This window comes from Taudactylus pleione, unplaced genomic scaffold (genome assembly GCF_031769625.1).
Source record: "Taudactylus pleione unplaced genomic scaffold, aTauple2 ptg000157l, whole genome shotgun sequence".
Classification (NCBI taxonomy): Eukaryota; Metazoa; Chordata; class Amphibia; order Anura; family Myobatrachidae; genus Taudactylus; species Taudactylus pleione.
The window spans coordinates 4,515,896-4,528,776 of NW_028284559.1; the positions used below are offsets into that span (position 1 = coordinate 4,515,896).

The 12,881-nt window shown below is 49.5% G+C and overlaps 1 protein-coding gene across 1 annotated transcript in view; it reads left to right on the top strand.

The window, feature by feature from the left end:
- LOC148521558 (peroxisomal N(1)-acetyl-spermine/spermidine oxidase-like) overlaps positions 1 to 12,881 on the top strand; it is a 62,418-nt gene that overhangs the window by 36,110 nt on the left and 13,427 nt on the right. The window contains exons 2-3 of the mRNA XM_088474970.1: positions 6,970 to 7,453; positions 8,441 to 8,634. Of these exons, the coding sequence (XP_088331096.1) occupies positions 6,970 to 7,453; positions 8,441 to 8,634 (678 nt within the window). The remainder of the gene's footprint in view (positions 1 to 6,969; positions 7,454 to 8,440; positions 8,635 to 12,881) is intronic.

Genomic DNA, 12,881 nt, shown 5'->3' on the forward strand with positions numbered 1-12,881 from the left:
TCAGGCAGAGACACATGGGGGTAGAAGGGGGCAGAGGCACACATGGGGAGTGTAGTGTCAGGCAGAGACACATAGGGGTAGAAGGGGGTAGAGGAACACATGGGGAGTGTGGTGTCAGGCAGAGACACATGGCGGTAGAAGGGGCAGAGGCACACATGGGGAGTGTAGTGGCAGAGACACATAAGGGGGTATAAGGGGCAGAGGCACACATGGGGAGTGTAGTGTCAGGCAGAGACACATAGGGGTAGAAGGGGGCAGAGGCACACATGGGGAGTGTAGTGTCAGGCAGAGACACATAGGGGTAGAAGGGGCAGAGGCACACATGGGGAATGTAGTGTCAGGCAGAGACACATGGGCAGAGGCACACATGGGGAATGTAGAGACACATAAGGGGCAGAGGCACACATGGGGAGTGTAGTATCAGACAGAGACACATAAGGGGCAGAGGCACACATGGGGAGTGTAGTGTCAGGCAGAGACACATAGGGGTAGAAGGGGGTAGAGGAACACATGGGGAGTGTGGTGTCAGGCAGAGACACATAAGGGTAGAAGGGGGCAGAGGCACACATGGGCAGTGTAGTGCCAGGCGGAGACACACATGAGGGTAGAAGGGGGCAGAGGGACTCATGGTGATGTAGTGTCATTCAGAGACACATAGGGATAGAAGGGGCAGAGGCATACATGGGGAGTGTAGTGTCAGGCAGAGACACATGGGGGTAGAAGGGGCAGAGGCACACATCGGGAGTGTAGTGGCAGGGCCACATAGGGGTAGAAGGGGGCAGAGGCACACATGGGGAGTGTAGTGGCAGAGACACATAGGGGTAGAAGCACACATGGGGAGTGTAGTGTCAAGCAGAGACACATGGGGGTAGAAGGGGGGCAAAGGCACACATGGGGAGTATAGTGGCAGAGACACACATGGGGGTATAAGGGGCAGAGGCACACATGGGGAGTGTAGTGTCAGGCAGAGACACATAAGGGTAGAAGGGGGCAGAGGCACACATGGGGAGTGTAGTGTCAGGCAGATACACAGAGGGGTAGAAGGGGCAGAGGCACACATGGGGAGTGTAGTGGCAGAGACACATAGGGGTAGAAGGGGGCAGAGGCGCACATGGGGATTGTAGTGGCAGAGACACATAGGGGTAGAAGCACACATGGGGAGTGTAGTGTCAGGCAGAGACACATGAGGGTAGAAGACGGCAGAGGCACACATGGGGAGTGTAGTGGCAGAGACACATAGGGGTATAAGGGGCAGAGGCACACATAGAGAGTGTAGTGTCAGGCAGAGACACATAGGGGTATAAGGGGCAGAGGCACACATGGGGAGTGTAGTGTCAGGCAGAGACACATAGCGGTAGAAGGGGGCAGAGGCACACATGGGGAGTGTAGTGTCATGCAGAGACACATAGGGGTATAAGGGGCAGAGGCACACATGGGGAGTGTAGTGTCAGGCAGAGACACATAGGGGTATAAGGGGCAGAGTTACACATGGGGAGTGTAGTAGCAGAGACACATAGGGGTAGAAGGGGGCAGAGGCACACATGGGGAGTGTAGTGTGAGGCAGACACACATGGGGTAGAAGGGGGCAGAGGGACACATGGGGAGTGTAGTATCAGGCAGAGACACTTAGGGGTATAAGGGGCAGAGGCACACATGGGGAGTGTAGTGGCAGAGACACATGGGGTAGAAGGGGCAGAGGCACACATGGGGAGTGTAGTGGCAGGCAGAGACACATAGGGGTAGAAGGGGGCAGAGGCACACATGGGGAGTGTAGTATCAGGCAGAGATACATAGGGGTAGAAAGGGGCAGAGGCACACATGGGGAGTGTAGTGGCAGAGACACATAGGGGTAGAAGGGGCAGAGACACATAGGGATAGAAGGGGCAGAGGCACACATGGGGAGTGTAGTGTCAGGCAGAGACACATGGGGGTAGAAGGGGGCAGAGGCACACATGGGGATTGTAGTGGCAGAGACACATAGGGTTAGAAGGGGGCAGAGGCACACATGGGGAGTGTAGTGGCAGAGACACATAGGGGTAGAAGCACACATGGGGAGTGTAGTGTCAGGCAGAGACACATGGGGTAGAAGGGGGCAGAAGCACACATGGGGAGTGTAGTGTCAGGCAGAGACACATGGCGGTAGAAGGGGCAGAGGCACACATGGGGAGTGTAGTGGCAGAGACACATAAGGGGGTATAAGGGGCAGAGGCACACATGGGGAGTGTAGTGTCAGGCAGAGACACATAGGGGTAGAAGGGGGCAGAGGCACACATGGGGAGTGTAGTGTCAGGCAGAGACACATAGGGGTAGAAGGGGCAGAGGCACACATGGGGAGTGTAGTGTCAGGCAGAGACACATGGGGGTAGAAGGGGGCAGAGGCACACATGGGGAGTGTAGTGTCAGGCAGAGACACATGGGCAGAGGCACACATGGGGAATGTAGAGACACATAAGGGGCAGAGGCACACATGGGGAGTGTAGTATCAGACAGAGACACATAAGGGGCAGAGGCACACATGGGGAGTGTAGTGTCAGGCAGAGACACATAGGGGTAGAAGGGGGTAGAGGAACACATGGGGAGTGTGGTGTCAGGCAGAGACACATAAGGGTAGAAGGGGGCAGAGGCACACATGGGCAGTGTAGTGCCAGGCGGAGACACACATGAGGGTAGAAGGGGGCAGAGGGACTCATGGTGATGTAGTGTCAGGCAGAGACACATAGGGATAGAAGGGGCAGAGGCACACATGGAGAGTCTAGTGTCAGGCAGAGACACATAGGGGTAGAAGGGGATAGAGGGACACATGGGGAGTGTAGTGTCAGGCAGAGACACATAAGGGTAGAAGGGGGCAGAGGCACACATGGGCAGTGTAGTGTCAGGCAGAGACACATGGGCAGAGGCACACATGGGGAGTGTAGAGACACATAAGGGGCAGAGGCACACATGGGGAGTGTAGTGTCAGACAGAGATACATAGGGATAGAAGGGGGCAGAGGCACACATGGGGAGTGTAGTGTCAGGCAGAGACACATAGGGGTAGAAGGGGGCAGAGGCACACATGGGGAGTGTAGTATCAGGCAGAGATACATAGGGGTAGAAAGGGGCAGAGGCACACATGGGGAGTGTAGTGGCAGAGACACATAGGGGTAGAAGGGGGCAGAGACACATAGGGATAGAAGGGGCAGAGGCACACATGGGGAGTGTAGTGTCAGGCAGAGACACATGGGGGTAGAAGGGGGCAGAGGCACACATGGGGATTGTAGTGGCAGAGACACATAGGGTTAGAAGGGGGCAGAGGCACACATGGGGAGTGTAGTGGCAGAGACACATAGGGGTAGAAGCACACATGGGGAGTGTAGTGTCAGGCAGAGACACATGGGGTAGAAGGGGGCAGAAGCACACATGGGGAGTGTAGTGTCAGGCAGAGACACATGGCGGTAGAAGGGGCAGAGGCACACATGGGGAGTGTAGTGGCAGAGACACATAAGGGGGTATAAGGGGCAGAGGCACACATGGGGAGTGTAGTGTCAGGCAGAGACACATAGGGGTAGAAGGGGGCAGAGGCACACATGGGGAGTGTAGTGTCAGGCAGAGACACATAGGGGTAGAAGGGGCAGAGGCACACATGGGGAGTGTAGTGTCAGGCAGAGACACATGGGGGTAGAAGGGGGCAGAGGCACACATGGGGAGTGTAGTGTCAGGCAGAGACACATGGGCAGAGGCACACATGGGGAATGTAGAGACACATAAGGGGCAGAGGCACACATGGGGAGTGTAGTATCAGACAGAGACACATAAGGGGCAGAGGCACACATGGGGAGTGTAGTGTCAGGCAGAGACACATAGGGGTAGAAGGGGGTAGAGGAACACATGGGGAGTGTGGTGTCAGGCAGAGACACATAAGGGTAGAAGGGGGCAGAGGCACACATGGGCAGTGTAGTGCCAGGCGGAGACACACATGAGGGTAGAAGGGGGCAGAGGGACTCATGGTGATGTAGTGTCAGGCAGAGACACATAGGGATAGAAGGGGCAGAGGCACACATGGAGAGTCTAGTGTCAGGCAGAGACACATAGGGGTAGAAGGGGATAGAGGGACACATGGGGAGTGTAGTGTCAGGCAGAGACACATAAGGGTAGAAGGGGGCAGAGGCACACATGGGCAGTGTAGTGTCAGGCAGAGACACATGGGCAGAGGCACACATGGGGAATGTAGAGACACATAAGGGGCAGAGGCACACATGGGGAGTGTAGTATCAGACAGAGATACATAGGGATAGAAGGGGGCAGAGGCACACATGGGGAGTGTAGTGTCAGGCAGAGACACATAGGGGTAGAAGGGGGTAGAGGGACACATGGGGAGTGTAGTGTCAGGCAGAGACACACATGGGGGTATAAGGGGGCAAAGGCACACATAGGAAATGTGAAAGGGGCAATGGCACACATGGTATGTGGAATGGGAGGCATAAGCAGAGCACTCATGGGGTGGGGAGGGAATGGGAAGAGGGACAGGGACAGGCAGACATCAAGGTGGTAGGGAGGGAACATAGAGCTACAAATACAGGAAATGAGAAGGTAGTACTTACCATGGTGTGTCTGCAACATTCTTCTTCCTGGGCTGTGTGTGCCTGACAAGACACCTGACCTCCACGGAGTCCAGGCTCCAACATCAATCACAGCTCTGCTGGGGAATCCATCATCTAACAGCATTAGTTGGTGTGCTGCTAGCGCTGGCTGTGTTAATTAATGAATGACTCATCACACACAGCTTAGCTCTGTGATGAGTCATTCATATAACTTCGGCCAGCGCTACTAGCAACTTGCGCTGCTTTGTATTACTGCAAAGATTTATCAATTGACTGCCTGCTGCCGGGCCTCAGCTGTCTGGCCCGATACAGGAGTACTGGCTGTCCCCCCCATTAATATGTAAAAGTCGGAGCAGGACACAAGAACAGGAGGAGAGTGTCACCTCCACACCCACAAATGCGCTTAATCATAGAAACTCAGGTAATCAGCTCTTATCTGCCATGTCACAGGTTGTGTTTGAAAAATGACAGGAGCTGATTGGTTGGTACTTTATCTTTCTTCACTTTATCTCCATCAAACGCAGCTCAGATAAGTAATGCACAGGAGGCATGATGCTTCTTGCTACATTACCATATCTGCAAGGATTGCAATTGCAAAGCTGCCTGCGTGCATACATCATATATCTATAGCCTGCGTGCAGCTTTGCAATTACGATTCTTGCTGAATGAGGCCCACAGTCCCGATTGCAATGGATAGTTCACGCATGCGTAGTACGCAACAATCAGCCGATTGCGTGCATATTAGCAACTGCGTTCCTTGCTGAATCAGGCCCTTAGATGCATGCACCATAAAAGAACACTGCTCCACTGCTGCCAACACTGCTCCACTGCTGCCAACACTGCTTCACATCTGCCAACACTGTAGTGCGTACGACTCAGAATCAGGCCCTAATCGAGCTGCTCCTTTGTAGGGATGGCATTGATTGGTTAACCATCGATAGTGCTATCGGTGCTTAACACTGATGGCATGAAACCATTGATGGGGAACCATCGATGGGGAATATCAGGCAACAGGCCAATCAGGGAAGGGGATGGACAGGGAAGGAGCCGGTCTAAAAAAAAAAAACATCACCGCCTGACAGCCATACACAACAGTCCCCACAGTATATATACCCTTAACAAATACAACAGTCCCCACAGTATATTAACCCTTTATGCACACATAACAGTGCCCACAGTACAGTGATGCGGTATGTTATGTCAACACCAGAATGTCAACAAAAGTATGTATTTTTACACACAACAGTCCCCATAATATATTAACTCTTTTACACAAACACACACACACACAATGTCTCCAAGTTAACCCTTTATGTACAAACACAAAACACTCTACAATATATTACTGCTTTATACACACAAATCAGTATCCCACAGTATAGTAACCCTTTATGCACACACCAGTGCCCCACAGTATATTATAACTAACAAACACAGAATATTCATTATAACCGCCCGCTAAGCTCCTAAACACACGTACCTTATCTTTAGAATGCCGTAGGAATCTCCTCTGTCTACCTAATGGAAGGGATTAGGGAATTGAAGTCTCTTTTGGAAATGATGGAGAATTGAAGACTCTGTGGGTGCTGACAAGGGGGGGTAGTGCATACTTACCTACCCTCCCGGTTTGGTCGGGAGCCTCCCGAAAATCGGGTGCCGCTCCCGGCCCCCCGGAAAGGTAGGTAAGTCTCCCGGTCCCCGGCGATCCATCTGGCTCCCCCCGCGAATACAGTATTTTCCCTGGCAGCGGTTCGCATCATCATGGCCCCGCCCCCTGCTTTACACTGCCATTTATCTTGGCATTGTGAAGAGGAGGCGGGGCCGCGATGACGCGATCGAGTTGTCAAACCCATGCTCCGCCCCCATTGACTAGTCATGGTCCGGGTCACGCCCCCTTTTGATGGAACACGCCCCCCTGCTGAGAATGCCCGACAGCTCCCTCACTGAAGGAGGGAGCTACAAGTCGGCAACTCTGGCGTAGTGTTGGATGGGAGGGCAAAGACTTGGAGGAGGATGAGAGAAGAGGAAAATGGAGGCACCTACAGTAAAGTGGCTACTTCCAGTGGAGGAGTCAGCCACCAGAAGGAGCAATAATGCCTAGACCTGACGTTTTCACCCCCTCCTATATGGACAAAAAGGTCCCTCTTTCTTCCAGGCGATCTCAGATGTTCTGTTACATCACCCACATCTGATAGCATGAATATAACATTGCGATATAGAGGGAAATGTGATTAACAAGTAAAATTGAGAAAAGTAATTTACTGTACTACACTTGTTAATTAACTTGTAAATGTAATTGATCTTAAATATCTTTAATAAATAGTTTAGACCATGGTTATTGTAATTATTGTAATGCAAGAAATAGTAAAAGTCATTATTTTATCTCACAGCAAAAGGCCTGGCTGAGATCGGTGCACAGTGGATCCATGGACCATCTCCAGAGAATCCCATCTTCCAGCTGTCAGCCCAGTTTGGTCTTTTAGGCCCGGATGCCATGCTCGAGGAGAACCAGAAAGTAAATGTAGGATATCATCACTCTGCCAATTCAGTTATTTACAGTAGCTCTGGAAAACAGATTAGCCCAGAAGTGTCCCTGAGCATCATGGATTTATACTCATCTTGGCTGGACAAAGCACAAAATGTCTCAAAAAGTGACTGTGATCCAGATGCCAGTGTGGGAGGTTTCATACGACAAGAGATTGCCCGTAGCTCACAAGATTGGGATAAAGCATTGGTTGGAACTAATATGGCTTTATTGAAGGGTCTGCTCGATAAGGAGAGTTGCATCAGTGGAGCCCACAGTATGGACCATGTGGCACTTTGTTCCTTTGGGGAGTATATATCGTTTCCAGGGCTGGATTGCACCTTTCCTAAGTAAGTATCTTAAATAATAAAAGAACACAATGATTAGCAACAAATGAGGGAGAAAGTCTACACGATTTGTTGTGTAATAAGCTTTCCTGCCATTGTATTGGGTTACAGATGTGCTTGGGACTAAGGGTCGGGTGCAATGCCGATGTTCATGGAACTGAGCGATTTTTTTGCTACTGTGCATGCGCAAAAAAACCTGAAAAACTTGCATGTTTTACGCTGTGAGTACGCACAAGGGCACTGTTGCAATTGAGATGTGCTATATCAGAAATGTGCTGAGCGTTCCAGAGCCATGACACACAAAAATGGTCCATCTTATGGGCGTTATGGGAGTATCGCAAGCATGCCTCTGAAGTGGTACACAAATGCTCTATCATTCACATTGGAGGCCATACTCAGATGGAAAATCTGCACCTACTGTAGGCCTGGTGCAAGCTTCGATGGTGCAACTGATGGTGGCGTCTAAATACTCAACAAGCTGTATTACAGCGTTTATAGACACTGTCAGTGTGTGTCTCAGTCCTTGCGCATTCATCCGCTCAGATGTCGCAGATGTGCAACTGCCAAAAGGCGCAGACACAGCTACATCTGACTCAGAATCAGGCCCTAATTGTCAGTGTTACATTGTTGTCTGTGAAACAGCATTTTACAACATTTGCTATATAAAGGCACATTGAAATGTGCGCATGTTGAAACAGCGTTTAGGGAAAGACATATTTCTCTTGCATTACAATATTGAGCAGTTTATTATGTATTTTCCTTGTCTTCCACTGTGTCTGTCATTGATGATGGCATCAATTGCACTTCCTGTAGAGTAATGTGAGAGATACTTTGAAGTATTATTCTGTTACTGCTCTCTCCAATTTGTTTGCTTTATATTTTATTATATACAATGTCTCTAAAATTTCTGTCAAAATTAGCTGCATTTCTTACTGCTTTATTGTCTCTCTCCCTGTAGTTCTGTGTCTTACAGTTCTTTTCTACTTGTAGGGGCTATGAAAGCCTTGTGGACCACATTAAAGCCCAGCTACCCAATGACACTGTGTTACTGAACAAAGCAGTGAGGAGCATTCACTGGAATGGATCCTTCCAAGGCAGCGACTCTCATGTGTATCCTGTGCAGGTGCAGTGTGAGGATGGAAACACCTTTGTGGCCGATCACGTCATTGTCACTGTACCATTAGGTAATATTATAGTCCCATCTGAGGTGGATTTAGGGCTCAGCCTGCCCCTAGGGACAACACGATTGGCTGCCCCCAACCCCTACTTCAGTAATATATAGCAAGATAACTTTATAAGTATGTGATCTGCTACTTAAATACATACTTTATATATAAAATATTAAAATTATAAGGGGAAATTCTAATCAGGGCTGCCAGTACCACCAGACAGAGATTCATTCTTCAGCATTTCTGGTGGCCAAAGCCTTCATCTGCGACTTCTATCAGCCTCGCAGGCACTGCAGTTCAGAATTGCTGCAGAGCATTCCAACAGTGACGGCAATCAGCAGTCTGCGCTGCCCCCGCCTGTCATATCATCACCATCACGTTACTGCTGGCTCAAGCTCCACCCCCTTCAGTAAGGGGCCGGCTGGTCTGAATCATATGCCTCCAGTGTCTGGTTATGCGGACCAGACACTCCTGCACTGCAACTCTCCCTCCGCGGTGCTAAATAAGATGCACATGGGGAAGGGTTGCAGCCTGCTCTGCCGCCTCCAGCAAGTGGCACCCCTAGGTATGAACTTAGTGGGAAGTCCGACACTGGGTCCCTTAGGTAACAGTAAGGCATGTGATATTTTGTGTTCTGCACCAGCAGTACTTGCAAAGCACACTCCTGTCCCAATTAAATATAAACTGCACATATTACCAATCATATACACACCATCTATAAAACTTTGTTCCTATTTTAATCGTAACATTTAAATCAAACATTTGTTGAGGATAACAAGGTTTATTATCCTGGAGATGGAGTGTTGTGATATTAGTATGACAATCATTTAGTCTTAAAAGGTAAACCCTATCCTCAGAATAGACATCCGGTTTATGCCAGGCTACCTGTAGGTGGCACATACTCATTCTATACAAAAGTAAGTGGATTAAGACTCCAAGTACTGTTATGTGAGCAGAATTATCCATAAATCCATTCTTTGAATTGGAGTATTGTATCTGCACATTGAGCCTGATTCAGAGTTGTACGTTAATGCTGTCACAGCTGCAAATGTGTACGTAACTGCTATGTGAAAATATGCCAATGTCGCAGCAACCAGGAGATGTATTGAGGCGCCTGTAGCTTTGGAAATGCTGCAGCATCCGTGTACAAAGATGCAGCATCACTCGCAGATCTTTTGATTGTTGCAGTCCTGAGAAAGTCAAAATGGCCATGGGAATTGAGACGCGGAAGCTATATTCCTTGTGTATGGGATTGCAGTGGCAGGGTGAGACATGCTCCCGAAATGGTTGTGACACGCCTGCCTTCTTTGCCATCACTCTCAGTTACCTCCCCCAGACGCTCCCTGACTGTCAATCAAACTGCGAATAAATAGACGCTGTGAGCGGGTGTAGTAATGGTCCTTGACGCAAGCACAATTTACTAATAATCTCTCAACTCACACAGACGTGGTCTGGCTGGCGCACACGCCAACCACTCTCTCCTTCCCTGAGATCTACAAGAGGGTAATTGTATCATTCTACTCGGACCGCCGTCTCCGTTCTTTCACATACATGGAATTTCTATCCCTATGCTGGGTTTAATGTCCCTCTAGCTGCAACAAGTAAATCAACTTATATACATGGATTTATCCTATATATGTACCTGTTTATGCTTGCACTGAATGTGGGACTAATATTGTTTATAATGAAACAAACACCCAAATTGTTTTCTGAGATATAGTATAAGGTTATCCTTATTTAACTATCAGCTGTGGTATAGATGAAATAGAGCACCTATTAACATTTGTGTGTGATGAATATACATTTGCAGCATCCCTGTGGATAGTGGGATGCATGAATTTAATAGCCATAAGTACTTTAAATATATGAATGGCTGTATATATTCATGAGAGGTGTCTAAGGAGTTAAATGACACATGGTTTGTATTGATGATATACCTCAGGGGTATTTACAAACTTTTGTGATACGTTTTTTTCTATGTGGACGTAATATGCTTACCAAGCTGTAAGCATATTACTTCACAAATGCACGTTCCCATTTTTTTCATTTGTATACTGACGCTACACCGCTATTGGCTTATCTAACTAATGATAGATCAGTCATTTATATCATCAACCACGATCTAACCAAGTCAACTTTATGACACCCCTAGAACACATTACATGCATTTCCTCTATACCGACGTAGATCATGATATATGACCCTGTACTTTGTAATTCACACATACAGTATGTCGAATTTTAGTAGTGATGAAATTATGTACTTAGGTTCCCAAAGGGAAGTCCAAAAGAGAACAATCGTTCTTAATCATTATAAATTACATTTTCACCTTCTGCTTTTTCTCTGTGATTGTTTTGCTTAGAAATATTGAGCAAACTGACACAAGAGGTGTGACGTCTCAAAGCCTGATTTTGGTGACATTTGATGGGACGTCCATCTATATGAGAATCACAGTATATACCGGTCTAAGGACATACAATATTTTCTATATATATTCCCCCTTTCTACTTCAGGGTCCATAGGGTATCCACAGGATACCTTGGGGTATAGGCAATGGCGGCAGACATCCAGACACCACAGAGTTAAATTTTCAGCCTCCCAGGATGCACTGGGGTCCCTCTCCTTTACCCCGCCCCCGAGCCTCAAGCCACTCAGTTTTCGTCGGTGCCTGGCCGGACCAGTCGCACCGTACAGAGGGGGTCTTTTTAAGGCCCCTGAATATTTCTTCGCAGCTGTGGCTGCACAACTAGAGTGCTCCAGCATAGGACAGTCAGTATTGACGTCCATGCTGTCACTCCTACACCCCGCCGGTACCAGAACGCCGGTACCGATCCGGGGATGCTGGTAGGTAGCTGGGGTCACAGCTAGCGGTGATTCCGGCTACCTGGACTGTGGCCGGATGCACGGGGAACAAGGTAAGCGGCGGGGTCCCGCGGTGGGCACCCGCCGGTAACACAGTCCTGTTTGGTCCCCAGGCAGGGGGCTCCCTGGGGACCGGCTGCGCATGGGGCCAGGTACTGATCCTGCGCCTTCCACTAGACCACCAGGGACAGCGGGCCGCAGCATGTGCGGTACAGCGCGGCGTCCCAGGGGTTAATAGCAGGCCAGGGGAGAACGCCTTCCCTGTCTCACAGCCGGCGTCTCCCCTGCTGCACAGTGCCATTCCACAGCGGTCTGAGCGGGCTGTGTCAGCGCTCCTCCCCCGGGCCCTGCCTTCTCTCTGCTCCTCGGTGGCCATTTTCTCACTACATGTGCTGGGGATGGCAAACGCTGCTGGAAGCTGATACAGATGCCATTGCGGTCCGGGTCCCCCGCATACCTCTCCTTCAATTAAGGTCAGTGTATGCAGCACTGTTTCCTACCAGGCTCTGGTCTGTAGTTGATCGCAGTGTTTGTAATGCAGGATATTATCTGTGCATTGTATGTGACTTAAACGCTAGCGCTGTTTGCCTGTACTTTCATTTCTGACTGTCAGCATTTTTCCTATCCCTGTTCTTCTGCTACAGCCCTTGCGGTGCGGTGTTGCAGGGTGTTTATTACCTCACAGTAAACGTGGTTTTTCTGTGCGGGAGGTCACATACGCTCCGTTCACATTCCTCATGTCTGAAAGTGAACGAGGATATCCTTTTCCAGCTATAATGTACTGATATCATGTGCAGTTAGCGGAGGGATATGTAGACGCTGAGGGTTTATGGAGGGCATGTTGTATTATATATCACGCCCCATTTCTGTCACTGTGCCTGCACAAAAAAGGGGATCGCCCTCGGCTGGCTAAGATGCTTACAGCCTTTGTGGGCAACGCCCCCTGCGTTTCCCCATAGGGGTTATCGCAGCCTGTGGTGGTCTCATCACATGCAGGGGTCCCTGGACAGTTGAGGGTACCCCAGTGTATCCTGTTTTTCGCCCCCCCAGGTCTCGCAGGAGCCTGTGTGGGTGAATTTATTGTCCAAATGGTATAGCACCTGATGGACGTTTTACAGGGGGAGTCACCATTTAGGCCTTCTAAACGGCCTTTCGGGTCTCAGACGGGTAAAGGCATGACGTCTGATGACGGTGACATTATTGACTTTTTCAGACACGAGCCCCTTAGTGCAAAGGAGGCGTAGTCTGGGTCTAAAGTCTATATACCTGGCCTTCTACGGGCAGTCCGTGCGGCTTTGGTTATTACATATCCCCCGTGGCTAAATCCAAATATGCCTTCTTTAAGGATAAGGGTGTTGCCACTGTAATTCCTCTATCTGGTCAGGTGGATCATTTAGAGG